The sequence below is a fragment of the Cricetulus griseus genome, chromosome 6 (genome assembly GCF_003668045.3).
Source record: "Cricetulus griseus strain 17A/GY chromosome 6, alternate assembly CriGri-PICRH-1.0, whole genome shotgun sequence".
Taxonomy (NCBI): domain Eukaryota; kingdom Metazoa; phylum Chordata; class Mammalia; order Rodentia; family Cricetidae; genus Cricetulus; species Cricetulus griseus.
Genome location: NC_048599.1, coordinates 87,722,588 through 87,740,352, shown reverse-complemented (window position 1 = coordinate 87,740,352; position 17,765 = coordinate 87,722,588). Strand labels below are relative to the sequence as shown.

General features: G+C 37.8%; 1 protein-coding gene across 1 annotated transcript; it reads right to left on the bottom strand.

Moving 5' to 3' along the window:
- Positions 1 to 16,624: 16,624 nt before the first annotated feature.
- LOC100762821 (olfactory receptor 4C16) lies at positions 16,625 to 17,557 on the bottom strand. The gene has a single exon (XM_027421099.1). The coding sequence runs from the start codon at positions 17,555 to 17,557 to the stop codon at positions 16,625 to 16,627; it is 933 nt and encodes a 310-aa protein (XP_027276900.1).
- Positions 17,558 to 17,765: the final 208 nt, after the last annotated feature.

Below are 17,765 nucleotides of genomic sequence, written 5' to 3'. Positions count from 1 at the left end.
TTTGGAGCCTACCCTGGCACTCGCTCTAGAGACCAGGCTGGCCTTGAACTCACAGAGATCTGCCTGCCTCTACCTCCCAAGTGTTGGGATTAAAGTCGTGCACAACCAATGCCTGGCAACAATTTCTTAAGCATCTTAAAAGAATATCTCAGATCAGTTTCTCAGGGTGGACTTACATACCATAAACTGAGTAGATTAGCTAATAGGGATTTTTTCCTACACAGTTCTGAAAGCTAAAGTTTGAGATCACAGCAGCAGTGGGAGAGATTCCTGTATGGGATCCTGAGGAGAATCCATGCCTGGAACCTTCTAGAGCCTGGGAGTTCCTTGGCATATATGTGGAAGTTCTTTGGTTTGTAAAAGCATCATTTCAATCTGTCATCATTTGCCTGTGGCATTCCTTTCTGTGTGCCTATCTTTATTCTTTACTTTCCCTGCATATAAGAGTTCACATTAAGGACCGTTGATGGGGGAATGTCCTTCTGTATACTGTGAATATATGTTTTCCTTATTGATTTATGAATAAATCTGTTTCGGCCAATGGACAGGCAAGAAGTTGCCATGCAGGAAGTATAGGCAGTGCTACCAGAATAGAAGAATACCAGGAAGACAAAGACAGACTGAATTGGGAAGAAATGCCATGTAGTGGCCAAGGAAGGAAGAAGTCGGGATATCACCAGTAAGTCAAGACCATGTGGAGTTAAATAGATTAATAGAAATGGGTTAATAGTTAAGATATACCTAGCTAATAAGCAGCCTGAGCCATTGACCAAAAAATTTAAAATTAATATGAACATCTGTGTGCTTATTTGGGACTAAAGTGTGGCAGCATCATGCTGGACAGAAACTTCTGTCCACAAGTGGAATTCAAATGTTTATCAAGAATTTCCACTTAAAATTGAGCTGTAGTGGGCTTCCTAGTCTCACAATCTCAAGCAGGCCATGGTACAGAGACTCTGTGGCAGTCATGCTTTAGCACAGCATGGCAGATTCCCACTTCAGTACACAGAAGCCATTTCCAAGACACACAATATGTTGTATTGCAGATTTAGCTTTTATTCATAGAGACAATAAAGGTTTATGAGTATTGTGCTACAAGCTGTTTGAGGGTAGCATAGTAGTCTATCAGTGAGAATCATATTTGAATCCATGAGAACAGCTCTCAGAGATGGCAAAAACCACATCCCAACAAAGATGGAAAGCCTAACTGATTGGAGCCAGAAACCAAAACCTTAATTTTAATCCTAGACATGAAGTTTAGCAGATTAAAGACTCATGTGGTCAGAAAAAATATAGAGATACACAGTAAAGACATATTTAGAGCAACAAAACCTCTAAATGTTGGACAGTGTGTTTAAAAATGTACCCAGGCTTGAGAGAGAAAAGAAAAAGGATAAAGAAATTTCTTTAAAATAAATATAATAGCTGGGTGTCATGGGACACACTTTAATCCCAGCACTCAGGAGACAGAGGCAGGCAGATCTCTGTGATTCCAAGGCAAGTCTGGTCTACAGAGTGAGTTGCTAGATAGCCAAAGATATGCAGAGAAATCTGTCTCAAAAACCAAAACATAAAAATTAAAAAGAAATAGAGTAATGAAAAGGCTACATAAAGATGGAAAAATACACAGAAAGTCTGGATGCTATATGTTATTGTGTTGTATTTTTATTGTTTGATTACTAAGGAAGGAAAAACAGCTGCTAAGAGATATTTGATTAATGACAAATGCTGCTGGATTAATCCGACCTATACTATTTGAGAATGCCTTGAATTTCAAAATTTAAGTCTAAAGACATGTTACTTTGGAAAGTTTCTGATTTTGTTTCCACAGAAGATGAAAAGCTGTAGACTCCTTCCAGACTAATATGGTTTGATCAAGCAAGACCCCCGAGGCAGTAGGCAGGTAATCCAACATCCAAAACACCTGAGCCCATGCTGTCTCATAGACTATTAGAACCAGGATTTGGCCAGGATTCTCAAGTTTCTCGGGATTCCCTTAGGTCTGACAGACCCCAAAACAGTAGGAAGCAGTTTGGAGAGAACCATGGCCAAATTCCCAAATATTGTTTATAATTGTTTTCATTTAAAGAGGGTTGATTATAAATGGTTAATGATCACAGTCAATCTCTAAAGAAAATAAGGAATATGATATAGAAATGAATACTTTGCATTGGAATGGATTTTGTTTTATTTATATTTTTGTTATATGTATATTTTATTTTTGTGTTATGTATATTTATACTCTTGCTTAGGTATTGTGTTTATATAACTCATTTAAAAATGTATTATTAAATATAAATTATAGATAGTCATAATAGTCAAAACTTATGTTAGGTTTTCTAGATATACAGAGATATATTTCAAATGGGTAGGTATTCTTTAAAAACTTCCAAAGACATACAGAATATGGCATTTAAAATGGTTTATTAGTGTTCTTTATGACAATAAGACACATCTCCTGTCATCACCAATTACATCAGAGAGGAAGATGGGCATTACAAATTCATTATGGATTTGCCTCCAACATGGCAGGTATATACATTTGGACAAGACACTGCTCTTGCTTGTCAGAACCCTGTCCAAATTGGACAAGCATTTAAAAAAAAAAGTGACTGCTGAGCTTGCCACGGGACAGGATAGTCCTTCAATATTCCTGCTTCATTCAAAAACATTCTGGGCCTAAAGTTTGAAGAGAGATATTCCAACATTAAAAAGGAACTTTGGATGACTGTTCAGGCAGGGAGGTGTCTGTCTCTGTCAATTCTAGAGTTTATAGATTACCCTGCTGGGGTCTTTAATGGAGTTGAAGATATATAGTTATGGTTTTTCTTATTTATGAGAAAAGATGTTATGCATGAAACTTTCGACTCACCAAAATAGGAGGGATGATATAATATTTTCTGTAAATTTCGCCAAATGTTAATGGGCTAAATATTGTAAAGTGTAGTTCTTGCTTAATAACCTTTGTTTATATATAATTTTACTATGTTAAAGTTAAAAACCTTCCTTTTTATTTAGACAGAAGAGAGGAGATAATGGGGGATTTCCTTCTGTATGCTGTGAATATGTTTTTCTTATTGCTTGATTTTTTATTTTATTCTTTTAGTAGTTCAAATTAGGAACAAGCTTGCTTTACATGTCAATACCTTCTACCTCTCCTGCCGCTCCCCCCAACATCCCACCTGCCCCTACCCATCCCCCTCCACTCCCCAGGCAGGGTTAGGCTCTCAAAAGGGGCTCCCCAAAGTCTACCACATCATCCTGGGACAGGCCTAGGCTCTTCCCCATGAGTCAAGGCCAAGAGAGTATCCCTTCACATGGGATGGGCTCTCAAAATCCCTTCTTTTTTTAAAGACCTTACATATTTAATACAGTGCGTTACCACTGTACAAATGGAAAAAAATTAAGTTCAACATTTCTAGACCAATATGGCTGTTAATTTTTGTACAATACCAACTCAACACGGTAAACTGGGATACTTTTTTCCAAAGTTGACAGCACAGCTAAAGTTTCCAAAAATTCAAATATATATATATATATATATATATATATATAGGCCAATAATAGCAGTATGCATCAATAGCAGCAACAGCTTTTCCAGGTTCTGCAGTCATTTGAACAAAATTGAAGAGACATCCAGCACACTCCATTTAAAACAACAACAACAACAACAACAACAAAGTAACAAACAAAATCCCAGAAAATAGTACAGTTCTGTTACTCTTATAGTACCTGGCACCATTTTTTTAATTAGCTTCTGAATCATCATCTAGAAGGAAACCATTCTGAGCAACATCATTAAATAAAGCACGGTCACTAATATGTATCATAAAGCAGGTCCACATATGAGTGAGTACATATCATGTTTGTCTTTTTGTGATTGAGTTACCTCGCTTAGAATGGTTTCTTTGAGTTCCTTCCAATTTCCTGCAAATTTCAAGATTCCATTGTTTTTTTTCTGCTGAGTAGAACTCCATTGTGTAAATGTAGCACATTTTTTCTATCCATTCTTCGGTTGAGGGGCTTCTAGGCCGCTTCCAGTTTCTGGTTTTACAAATAATGCTGCTATGAACATGGATGAACATATGTCCTTGTTATATGAATGTGCTTCTTTTGGGTATATGGCCTAAGAGTGGAATTGCTGGATCTTGTGGTAGACTCACTCCGATTTTCTTGAGGAGTCGCCATACTGATTTCCAAAGTGGCTGTACAAGTTGGCACTCCCACCAGCAGTGGAGGAGTGTTCCTCTTTCTCTGCATCCTCTCCAGCATAAATGTCATTGGTGTTTTTGATTTTAGCCATTCTGACAGGAGTAAGAGTATCTCAGAGTTGTTTTGATTTGCATTTACCTGATGGCTAAGGATGCTGAACACTTTCTCATGTGTCTTTCAGCCATTTTAGATTCCTCTATTGAGAATTGTCTATTTAGTTCTGTACCCCATTTTTAAATTGGATTGTTTGGTGTTTTCGAGAATAGCTTCTTGAGTTCTTTGTATATTTTGGAGATCAGCCCTCTGTCAGATGTGGCATTGGTGAATATCTTTTCCCAGTCTGTGGGCTGTCTTTTTGCCTTGCTGACTATGTCCTTTGCCTTACAGAAGCTTCTCAGTTTCAGGAGGTCCCATTTATTAATTGTTGATCTCAGTGTCTGTGCTACTGGTGTTATGTTCAGGAAGTGGTCTCTTGTACCAATTAATTCAAGGGTATTTCCCACTTTATCTTCTAGTAGGTTCAGTGTGGCGGGGTTTATGTTGAGATCTTTGATCCATTTTGACTTAAGTATTGTGCAGGGCAAAAGGTTTGGTTCTATCTGTAGTCTTCTACATGTTTGCATCCGGTTATGCCAGCACCATTTATGGAAGGTGTTCTCTTTATTCCAGCATATATATTTAGATTTGTTTGTCAAAAATCAAGTGTTCATAGGTGTTTGGGTTAATTTCATGGTTTTTAAGTCTATTCCATTGGTCTACCTGTCTATTTTTGTGCCAATACCAAGCTGTTTTCAGGACCATAGCTCTGTAATAGAGCTTAAAGTTAGGGATGGTGATGCCTCCAGAAGTTCCTCTATTGTACAGGGTTGTTTTGGCTATCCTGGGTCTTTTGTTTCTCCATATAAAGTTGAGAATTGTTCTTTCAACATCAGTGAAGAATAGTGTTGGGATTTTGATGGGGATTGCATTGAATCTGTAGATTGCTTTTGGCAAGATTGCCATTTTTACTATGATGGTCCTGCCTATCCAAGAGCATAGGAGATCTTTCCATTTTGTGGTATCTTTGTTAATTTCTTTCTTTAGAGACTCAAAATTCTTACTGTAAATGTCTTTCACTTTTTTGGTTAGTGTTACCCCAAGGTATTTTATGCTTTTTGTGGCAATTGTAAAGGGTGATGCTTCTCTGATTTCTTTCTCCACCAATGTGTCATCTGTATATAGTATGGCTACAGATTTTTTTGAGTTAATCTTGAACCTTACCACTTTGCTGAAGGTGTTTATCAGATGTAGGAGTTCCCAAGTTGAGTTTTTCAGGTCACTTATGTTGACTATTATATCATCTGCAAATAGTGAGAGTTTGACTTCTTCCTTTCCAATTTCTATTACCTCAATCTACTTTTGTTGTCTTATTGCTCTAGCTAGAACTTCAAGGACAATATTGAAGAGGTATGGAGAGAGTGGACCCCTTGTCTTGTACCTGATTTTAGAGGAATTGCATTGAGTTTCTCTCCATTTAATTTGATGTAGGCTGTTGGCTTGCTATATATTGCTTTTACTGTGTTGAGATATGTTCTTGCTATCACTGATTTCTCCAGGACCTTTAGCATGAAGGGATGTTGGATTTTGTCAAAGGCTTTTTTGGCATCTAGTGAGATGATCATGTGATTTTTTTCCTCAGTCTGTTCATATGGTGGATTGCATTGATGGATTTTTGTATGTTGAACCATCCTTGCATCCCTGGGATAAAGCCTACTTGTTCCGGATGGATCATTTCTCTGATGTCTTCTTGGATCTGATTTGCCAATATTTTATTGAGAATTTTTGCATCAATGTTCATGAGTGACATTGGTCTGTGGTTCCCTTTCTTAGTTATGTCTTTGTGTGGCTTGGGTATCAAGGTTATTGTGGCCCATAAAAAGAGTTCGGTAGCGACCCTTCTGCTTCTATTGTGTGGAATACTTTGAGGAGAATTGGTATTAGCTATACTTTGAATTTCTGGTAGAATTCTGCACTGAAGCCATCTGGCCCTGGGCTTTTTTTGGGTAGGAGACTTCTAATCACTGCTTCAATTTCATTAGAGGTTATAGGTCTATTTTAAGTTGCTTATCTGTTCTTGATTTAATTTTGGAATGTGAAATCTGCCCAGAAAATTGTCCATTTCCTTTAGATTTTCAAATTTTGAGGAATATAGGTTTTCAAAGTATGACCTGATGATTCTCTGAATTTCCTCTGTGTCTGTTGTTATGATCCCCTTTTCATTCCTGATTTTATTAGTTTGCATATTCACTCTGTTGTTTGGTAAGTTTGGATAAAGATTTGTCTATTTTGTTGATTTTCCCTCGAAGAACCAACTTTTTGTTATATTGATTCTTTGTATTGTTCTCCTAGTTTCCATTTTATTGATTTCAGCCCTCAATTTGATTATTTCCTGATGTCTGCTCTTCCGGGGTGTATTGGCTTCTTTGTTTTCTAAAGCTTTCAGTTGTGTTGTTAATTCTCTAGTGTGAATATTCTCCTGTTTCTTCATGTGGGCATTTAACACTGTGAACTTTCCTCTTAGCACTGCTTTCAGAGTATCCCATAGGTTTGGATATGTTGTGTCCACATTCTCATTGAATTCTAGGAAATATTTAATTAGTTTATTTTTTGTAAATTTCTTCCTGGACCCATGAATTGTGCAATTGGGTTTTACTTAATTTCCATGAATTTGTAGAAAGACCTGCATGCCTGACCCAGTTTGGCGGTGGCAGATTCTGAACACCCAACATCCAGAGGCAGCCCGGACTCCAAACAACCAGCCTAGGTAGGGCAGGGGCTCTTTCTGCCTCCTGCTTGTCATCACTGCTCAGAGTTATCTGAGGCAAGCCACCTGTGTGCTTGACAGAGTTCAGCAGCAGGATCCAACACCCTGAGGCCCGGTGACAGTTCTGCCTCAAACTGCCGGCCAGGCGGGACCCAGCAGTCCTGAACACTGCCAACACCCACGTAACAGTGCCACCTCCATCCTTGAGAACAGGACAGACTTCACAGTATTGGATCTGTTTGCATCTACCTGAAGAGAATCTTGGCCCCATAACCACCAGGAGAGCAAGAAACTCCTGCTACACCCACCAGAAGAAAGGATGAGAATAGGACAAGGTAAAAGCACATTCAACAAGAGAAAACCCAATATGACACCACAGGAGACTAGGAACCATACACCAGCAAGACCTGAACATCACAGTGCAGATGAACCAGAAGAGAATGACCTTAAAAACATCTTCAGAAAATGATATAGGACCTCAAAGAGGACATGAGAAAATCCCTTAAAGAAATGGAAGAAAAAACAAACCAAAAAAATACAAGAAATCAACAAATCTCTCAAGGAAACAGTTCAGTACCTATAAACTGAAATAGAGACAATAAAGAAAGCACAATCTGCGGGAATGCTGGAAATAGAAAAGCTGGGTAAATGATCAGGAACTACAGATGTAAGCATAACTAACAGAATACAAGTGATGGAAGAGAGAATCTCAGAATTTGAAGACACATTAGCAGAAATAGATACATCAACCAAAGAAAATCTTCAGTCCAACAAATCCCCAACAAAAAATACCCAGGAAATATGGGATGCCTTGAAAAGACCTAACCTAAGATTAATAGGTCTAGAAGACGTTGAAGAAATCCAACTCAAAGGATCAGAAAACATATTCAACAAAATCATAGAAGAGAACTTCCCCAATCTAAAGAAAGGCATGCCAATGAAAATACAAGAAGCCTACAGAAGACCAAAAAGACAGAACCAAAAACAGGTCTCCTTGCCACATAATAATCAAAACATGAAACATACAGAACAAAGAGAAAATATTAAGAGCAGCAAAGGAAAAATGTCAAGTAACATATAAAGGCAAACCTATCAGAATCACACCTGACTTTTCCTTTGATACTCTGAAAGCCAAAACGTCCTGCATAGATATTCTTGCTACACTAAGAGACCATGGATGCCAGCCCAGACTACAAAACCCAGCAAAGCTTTTAATCAACATAGATGGAGAAAACAAGATATTCCATGACAAAACTAGATTCAAACCCTACCAAGGAACTCGTACAGCTGACAAACACCTTCAGCAAAGTGGCAGGATACAAGATTAACTCAAAAAAATCTGTAGCCCTACTATATATGGATGACACATTGGTGGAGAAAGTAATCAGAGAAGCATCATCCTTTACAATTGCCACAAACAACATAAAATACCTTGGGGTAATACTAACCAAAAAAGTGAAAGAACTGTACAATAAGAATTATGAGTCTCTAAAGAAAGAAATTAAAGAAGATACCATAAAATGGAAAGATCTCCCATGCTCTTTGATAGGCAGGATCATCATATTAAAAATGGCAATCTTGCCAAAAGGAATATACATATTCAGGGCAATCCCCATCAAAATGCCAACACAATTCTTCACTGACCTTGAAAGAAAAATTCTCAACTTCATATGGAGAAACAAAAGACCCAGAATAGCCAAAACAACCTTGTAAAACAGAGGAACTACTGGAGGCATCACCATCACTGACTTCAAGCTCTATTACAGAGCTATAGTCCTGAAAACAACTTGGTATTGGCACAAAAATAGACAGGTAGACCAATGGAATAAATTTGAAAACCCGGATATTAACCCACACACCTACAAACACCTGATTTTTGACAAACAATCTAAATATATACACTGGAATAAAGAGAACATCTTCAACAAATGGTGCTGGCATAACTGGATGCAAACATGTAGAAGACTACAGATAGCCTCATGCCTTTCTCCCTGCATAAAACTTAAGTCAAAATGGATCAAAGACCTCAATATAAACCCAGCCACACTAAACCTATTAGGATAAAGTGGAAAATACCCTTGAATTAATTGGTACAAGAGACAGTTTCCTGAATATAATACCAGTAGCACAGACACTGAGATCAACAATTAATAAATGGGACCTCCTGAAAGTGAAAAGACAAAGACACAGTCAGCAAGACAAAACAGCAGTCCAAAACCTGGGAAAAGATATTCACCAATGCCACATCTGACAGAGGGCTGATCTCCAAAATATACAAATAAATCAAGAAGCTAGTCTCCAAAACACCAAGCAATCCAATTAAAATTGGGGTACAGAACTAAATAGACAATTCTCAATAGAGGAATCTAAAATGGCTGAAAGACACATAAGAATGTGTTCAACAACCTAGCCATCAGGGAAATGCAAATCATAGCAACACTGGGATACTATCTCTCTTCTGTCAGAATGGCTAAAATCAAAAATACCAATGACAGTTTATGCTGGGTAGGATGTGGAGAAAGGGGAACACTTCACTGCTGGTAGGTATGTCAACTTGTGCAGCCACTTTGGAAATCAGTATGGTGACTCCTCAAGATAATGGTAATCAGTCTACCACAAGATCCAGCAATTCCACTCTTAGGCATATACCCTAAAGAAGCACATCCATACAACAAGGACATCTGGTCAACGATGTTCATAGCAGCACTATTTGTAATAGCCAGAAACTGAAAGAACCTTAGATCCCCTCAAAAGAAGAATGGATATAGAAAATGTGGTACATTTGCACAATGGATAACTTGTCAGCAGAAAAAACAATGGAATCTTGAAATTTGCAGGAAAATGGATGGAACTCGAAGAAACCATTCTAAGCGAGGTAACCCTATCACAAAAAGACAAACATGATATGTACTCACTCATATATGGATTTTAGACGTAGGGTAGGGGATTACCTGCCTACAATCCACACTGCCAGATAAACTAGTAAACAAGGAGGACCCTAAAAGAAGGGGAAAGTGTCATGATCCCCTGAGCAAATTGAGAGCTTGGGAACAGGAGGGAGGGAGCTAAGAGAATGAGAAGGGAAGAAGAGGAAAGATGAAGAGGTCATGAGGAAGCAGAAAGGTTGAGTCAGGTGTAGATTAGAAGAAAGGATATGTGATAGGTAGGGTTTTAATTTGGGGGTGGTAGGGGAGGAAGGGAGGGAGAAGGGAACTGGGATTGTCATGTAATTCAATCTAGTTTGTAATTTAAATAAAAATGATTAAAAATTAAAAAAAGAATCATTTTATTTACTGTTTTTCCAGTTGTATTTGGTTCTATCCTAGGTCCCTGCTGGGCCATCTAGCCTCTTGTTCCTGGCCCTCCAGGCAGTATAAGGCATAGGGTCCTTCTCACAGTGTTCTCCTTTATCTGGACTACTCATTGATCTTCCACTCCAAGTTCTTTACCACCTTTACCCAAGCACATCTCATGGGTAGGACAAATTGTAAATCAATGGTTTTGTGGCTGGCGTGTTGTCCCAATCCCTCCAATGGAAGGATTAAAAGATGGCAAGAAGGTGGCAAGTTAAGACTCCATAACCTCCATAGTAGGAGTCTTAGCTAATTGGACAATATAAAAGAAATGCATTAATTCAAAGAATGACCTGTTAATTCCCTGGATTTCTTCAGTGTCTGTTTTTATGTCCCCTTTTCATTTCTGATTTTGTTAATTAGCATGCTCTCTCTCTCTCTCTCTCTCTCTCTCTCTCTCTCTCTCTCTCTGTGCTTTTTGGTTAATTTGGATAAAGTTTTGTCTATCTTCTTGACTTTCTGGAAGAACCAACTCTGTTTCCTTGAGTCTTTGTAGTGTTTTCCTAGTTTCTACTTTATTGATTTCAGCCCTCAATTTGATTATTTCCTGGCACCTACTCCTCTGGGGAGTGCTTGCTTCCTTTTGTTCTAGAGCTTTCAGTTGTGCTGTTAATTCTCTAGTGTGACTATTCTCCAATTTCTCCATGTGGGCATTTAGTGCTATGAACTTTCCTCTTAGCACTGCTTTCAAAATGTCCCATGAGTTTGGGTATGTTGTTTCTTCATTCTCATTGAATTCTAGGAAGTCTTTAATTTCCTTTTTTATTTCTTCCTTGACCCAGGAATTGTTCAATTGCACATTATTTAATTTCCATGTGTTTGTAGGTTTTCTGCAGTTTGTGTTGTTGTTGAATTCAATCTTTAAAGCATGGTGGTCTGATAAGATACAGGGGGTTATTCTAATTTTTTGTACATGTTGAGGGTTGCTACATTGCCCAGTATGTGGTCAATTTTAGAGAAGGTTCCATGTGGTGCTGAGAAGAAGGTATATTCTTTTGTTTTCGGGTGGAATATTTTATAGATATCTGTTAAACCCAATTGGGTAATAACATCTGTTAGCTCCTTTTATTCTTTGTTAAGCTTTTGTCTGGTTGCATCTAGTGGTGAGAGCTGTGTGTTGAATTCTCCTTAATGTGTGAGGTTTTATGTGTGAGTTGAGTTTTAGCAATGTTTCTTTTACAAATGTGGGTGCCTTTGTATTTGGGGCATAGGTGTTCAGGATTGAGACTTCATCTTGATGGACTTTTCCTGTGATAAGTATCAAATGCCCTTCATCTCTTTTGATTGATTTTTAGTTTGATGTCTAATTTGATAGATATTAGGATTGCTACACCAGCTTGCTTCTTTGGTCCATTTGATTCCCAACCCTTTATTCTGATGTACCATCTGTCTTTGAATTTGAAATGTGTTTCTTGTATGCAACAGAAGGATGGATTCTGTATTCATATCCATTCTGTTAGCCTGTGTCTTTTTATAGGCAAGTTAAGACCATTGACATTGAGGAATATTAGTGACCATTTATTTTTATTCTTGTTTGTTTTTTATTTGTTGTTGGTGGTGTTATTGTGTGTGGATTTCCCCATCTTTTTTTTTTTTGGTGTTTGGTAAAGTGGGATTATCTATTGCCTATGGTTTTTTGAGTGTAGTTATCTTCATTACATTGGAGTTTTCCTTCCATTAATTTCTTTAGGGCTTGATTTGTGGACATGTATTGCTTAAATATGGTTTTGTTGTGGAATATCTTGTTTTCTCCATCTATAGTGATTGAAAGCTTTGCTGGATACAGTAGTCTGGGCTGACATCCATGTTCCTTTAGAGTTTGTAGAACATCTATTCATGATCTTCTGTCTTTTAAAGTTTACATTGAGAAGTTGGGTGTAATTTGGATAGGTCTGCCTTTGTATGTTACTTGGCCTTTTTCCTTTGCTGCTCTTAACATTTTTTTTTTTATTCTGTAAGTTTGATGTTTTGATTACTCTGTGGCGAGGGGACTTCTTTTTGTGGTCCAACCTATTTGGTGTTCTGTAAGCTTCTTGTACTTTCATAGGCATATCCTCCTTTAGGTTGGGAAAGTTTTCTTCAACGATTTTGTTGAATAAGTTTTCTTTATCTTTTAGCTGAATTTCTTTGCCTTGTTCTATACCTATTATTCTTAGCTTGGTCTTTTCACAGTGTCCATGTTTCCTGGATATTTTGTGTTAGGGATTTGTTGGACTTGAGATTTTCTTTGTTTGATGACTATATGTATCCTCTAGTGAGTCTTCAACACCTGAGATTCTCTCTTCCATTTCTTGTATTCTATTGGTTATGCTTACATCCGTGGTTCATGGTCATTTACCCAGCTTTTCTATTTCCAGCATCCCCTTATTCTGTTTTCTTTATTGTTTCTAATTGTGCTTTCAAACCATGAACTATTTGAATTATTTCCTTCACTTGTTTGGTTGTTTTTTCTTGGTTTTCCTTACATTCTTTAAGGGAGTTGTTTATTTCTTGAATTTTTTGGTTTGCGTTTTCCTCCATTTCATGTTATTTTTTGCTTGTTTCCTCTTCTATTTCTTTAGGGGATTTTCTTGTTTCCTTTTTAATGGTCGCTATCATATTCATAAGATAATTTTTAAGGTTCATTTCTTCTTCATCCTCTGCATTGGGCTTTTCAGTTCTTGCTGGTGTGGAGTCCCTAGATTTTGGGGGTGTCATATTGGTCTTTCTGTTGTTGAGTGTGTTCTTACTCTGTCATCTTCCCATCCCTTCCTCCAGTGGGTGCAGGTGGGGTCTCCCCCCTCTCAGGTGGCAGGCAGGGGCTCAGGCTCAGGTGGAGGCCAGAGGGCAGAGAGTGAGGTGTGTCTCAACTCAGGGTGGGCTGTCTGTCTGGGCAGGTTGACTTTTGTTGGGGGGGTGCTCAGGCAGAAGTGAGCAGGGGTTGATGAGGGAGGTTGGGGGCAGAGCAGTGGCTAGACTCACCTGAGGCTGGGGTGCCAGCAGGAGGACAGAGGGCAGACTGTGGACAGGGGTGAAGTGTGTACAGACTTAGGGTGGGCCTTCTGGTCTGGGCGGGTCCACTCTGGTCCAGGGGGATTCAGGCAGAGGCAAGCAGGGGTTGATAGGGGAGATTGGGGGGCAGAGCAGCGTGCAGACTCACCTGAGGCTCAGGTGCCTGCCAGAGGACCTAATTTTACTTTTCTTAAAAACAGAAGGTCCCCTTGACCTTCTTCCCCCATCGTTCTCCTCCCTCCCCCCTGCCTTCCCCATGCTCCCAGTTTATTCAGGGGATCTTGTCCTATTTTCTTCTCAGGGTGTACATGAATATATCTCTTAGGGTTCTCCTTGTTTTCTAAATTATCTGGAGTTGTAGATTGTAGGCTGGCTATCCTTTGCTCTATGTCTAATATCCACTTATGTGTGAATACACAACATTTTTGTCTTTCTCTGTGTGGGTTACTTTACTCAGGATGTTTCTTCTGGCTCCACCTATTTGCCTGTAAATTTCAAAATTTCATTGTTTTTTACTGCTGAGTAGTATTATATCGGGTACATGTACCAATTTTTTTATCCATTCTTTGGTTGAGGGCATCTAGGTTGCTTACATGTTCTGGATGTTACAGATAATGCAATTATGAACATAGTTGAACCAATGTGCTTGTGGTATAAGCATGCATCCTTTGGGAATATGCCTAAGTGTGGAATTGGTGGGTCTTGAGGTAGAATGATTCCCAGTTTCCTGACAAACTTCCATACTGATATCAAAAGTGGTTGTAAAAGTTTACATTCCCACTAGCAATGCAGAAGATCATGAGGAATCAAGAAGGTCGAGTTGGGGGGGAGGACAGAGATAGAGAGCAAGAAAAAAAAACTTGATAGAGGGAGCCATTATGGGTTTAACAAGAAAGCTGTCACTAGGGAAATTCCTTGATAACCACAGGATGACCCCAACTAACAATCTAAGCAATACTGGAGAGGCTACTTTAAATGCCCTTCCACTATAGTAAGAATGATGACTACCTTAACTGGCATCATAACCCCTTCATCCAGTAGCTGATGGAAGCAGAAGCAGAGTTTCACAGCCAAGAACTGAGCTGAGTTCAGTTGTAGAGAGGGAGGAGTGATGAGCAAAGGGGTTAAGTTCATGTTAAGAAACAGCTGACCTGACCAAGTGGGGGCTCATGAACTCCAGTCTGACAGCTGGAGAACCTGCTAGGCCTCTGAATGTGGGTGTCAGATTGGGGCCTCTGGCTGTGGAACCTGTATTTAGCCCTAGTAAATGAACTGGCTTTTGTGGATCTCAGTCCCTATGGAGGGACACTTTGTCAGCCTGGATACAAGAGGGAGGCATCTGATCCTGCCCTAAATGATATGACAGATTTTGATGATTCCCCCATGGTAGGCCTCACTCTCTATGAGGAGTGGATGAGGAATGGGATTGGGAGATGGTGTGGAACCTGGGAGGATGGTAGGGAGAGGGACCTGGGATTGTTATGTAAAATAATTTTTATTTAAATTACAAAGTAATAAAAAGAAACAGAAGGTACCAAATATTATTCTGTCACCTGGAATTTAAAACTGAAAATTCTACAATAACACAGTCAAGCTATCCATATTACATGATGACAATTCTTAAGATTGATGGGAGAAGGAAAGTCACAGAATATAAGAAGTAATACACACTAAAACTACCAGTATAGTTTATTGTAGACTGTACTGATTTCTACTAACACAAAAAATATGATCCTATTAAGAACTATAAGATGAGGTTATACATCTTTGTCAAAACACCAATGACCTGCATGTGCAAGGTACTCAAAAATATATAAATACAAAAAAATACAAAGAAAGAAATTTTGTGGCTTCTATACAAAAATTGATATGAATTTTTTGTTATAATTTGCTATTTTATGACATAAAAGAAGTCTTAAGTAAAAATAATCCATGTTTGATTTTTTCTGTGAATAAAATACACAAGAAAATATTAACATTACAAATATTATTGTCATAAATATTCTTAAGTCCTATCATATTAATTCATAATGATAAAATTAATACTATTCTCTAATGGAGAAACATCATCCAAATGTCTGCATTTCCTTTGCTAACATTATTTTCTTTTGGATTGGATTCAAAATTCACTAAGATCATATGTTTGCAATATAAAATTTCTGTTTCAAAATCTAAAGTATTCCTTTGGATCCTCCTGTTTTTGTCTAATCTGATAATATATCCAAATACACTACATTGAAGAGATGGTGCTCTTGGTGCTAACCTGTATAGTTATCTAAACCTTAAATGACCCTATATATGCTGCACTAAATCTAACAATTTTCTATAATAAAATACTATAATTAGTAGTTCCAAGAGAAATCTTAATAATTAAAGCAGAATAGATCAAGTCAGATTAAGGGAATAAGGCTTATAAAAGAATCATTGAGACTACAACCCTAATATTGAGAGAAGAGCATCAGAGATTCTCAAGAGTGCATTTTTCTCTCTGAATCCTGTTACTGTCCTAAAACAATCTAAATAAACATACAATAATATTACTGATTCAATCCCCAAATAGAATAGACATTGCTTCAAGTGAATGCATTTTTACTTATACTCACACTTGCTAGAATTGTTTGTCTCTGGAACAGTTTGCTGAGTCCAGAAAATAACTTAGGTTGATCTTAAGACCAAAGTATCATTACAAAAATAACTAATTACTAATTATTCATGAATAACTAATTATTCATGAAATTTTAAGTAGTAGGAAACAGAAGTGAAAATTTTGAATGATAACAGTAAGTGATATATGAGAGGGATTCAAGAGAGGAAAGGGAGGGGAGAACTTCTGTAATTATATTAAAAATCTCAAAAATAAAATACTAAAAATAAGAAGTAACTAATTGGATGAGGTAAATTTTATCAGGCTTAGCATAGAAAATTTGATTATATAGATATATAAATACTAGGAGGAATCTTTATAAGCCAAAAGGAAGTAGGAAAAAAATTACAAACACAGTCACAAGTGTTGTTGGAATAGAAAGGCTAGAAAGGCAAAGAAACAGCATTACACATGAACAAAGACAAAGGTCTTCATACTTATTTGTGTGTCATACTTTGTCTCTCTAGGTAAAATTGACTCAACATGTTTCATAGTAGCTCTTTCATATATGATGCTTATAAACTCATGCCCTAGGAAACTAACACATTAAACCAATAATACATATAATATTTATTGACTTCTAATTTATTGCTAACCATGAAAAAACTCAAAGACCTCCTTTTATTTTCTATCATCTGAGATCAGTTTCTTCCTCCACAACTTTTTCATGGCATTTTTCACCTCTGCATTCCTCAGTGTGTAAATCAGAGGGTTGAGTAAAGGTGTGCCAATCGAATAAAATATAGCTATCATCTTGTCCATAGGAAACGTGGTTGCAGGGCGTGTGTATATAAATATGCAAGGTCCAAAGAAAAGGATGACCACAATGATGTGAGAGATGCAGGTGGATAGGGCTTTTCTCCTCCCTTCAGCACTGTGGTTTCTTAGGGAACGCAGGATGATGACATATGAAACCATCAACATGAGGAAACTCACTGTGCAAATGGCCCCACTGTTGGACACCAGAAGTAGGTTGATCATATATGTGTCTGAACATGCCAGTTTCAAGAGTGGCTGCAAGTCACAGAAATAGTGATCAATCTCATTGGGACCACAGAAGGGTAAACTCAAGGCCAGAAATATCTGAACTAAAGAATGAACACAGGATCCCACCCAGGCTATGGACACCAGAATCCCACAGACCCGATGGTTCATGATGGTCGTGTAGTGCAGGGGCTTACAAATGGCCACATAGCGGTCAACAGCCATGAGGATGAGGATGAAGATCTCCAGGCAGCCAAAGAAATGGAATGTAAAGACTTGTATTATGCATTCACTGAATGAGATAGTGGCCTCCTTCAGGAGGGAATCTAGAATCGTTCTAGGAGCTATGGTTGTAGAGAAGCAGGTGTCAGACAAGGATAAATAGAAGAGGAAGAAATACATGGGACTCCGAAGTGACTGACTGGTCTTGATGGTAGCAATGATCAGAAAGTTACCCAGTAAAGTCCCCATATAAAACAGCAAAAACACAACAAATAGAATTTTCTTTCTAAATGAATCCTGTGTCAAACCAAGTAGAATGAAGTCAGTCACGTTGTTATTCAGCCACATTGTTTCATAAGTAATTAGAGGTGGAAAATATGAAATAATTTATCTGAAAAACAATAGACACTTATTTTGATGATTAGTATGTTATTTTCCTGAGCATTTTCTGCAAAAGTAAGCAATCCTCATTAGGGATATTCTGTTATTTCTTAAAATGTGATTCAACATGTCTTCTTAAAAGTTAGTTACCATCTATTTGCCTTATTATAAATGT

What these genes read in the sequence shown, in the direction of transcription:
- LOC100762821 (XM_027421099.1), bottom strand. Translation starts at nt 17,557, where the DNA reads ATGTGGCTGAATAACAACGTGACTGACTTCATTCTACTTGGTTTGACA.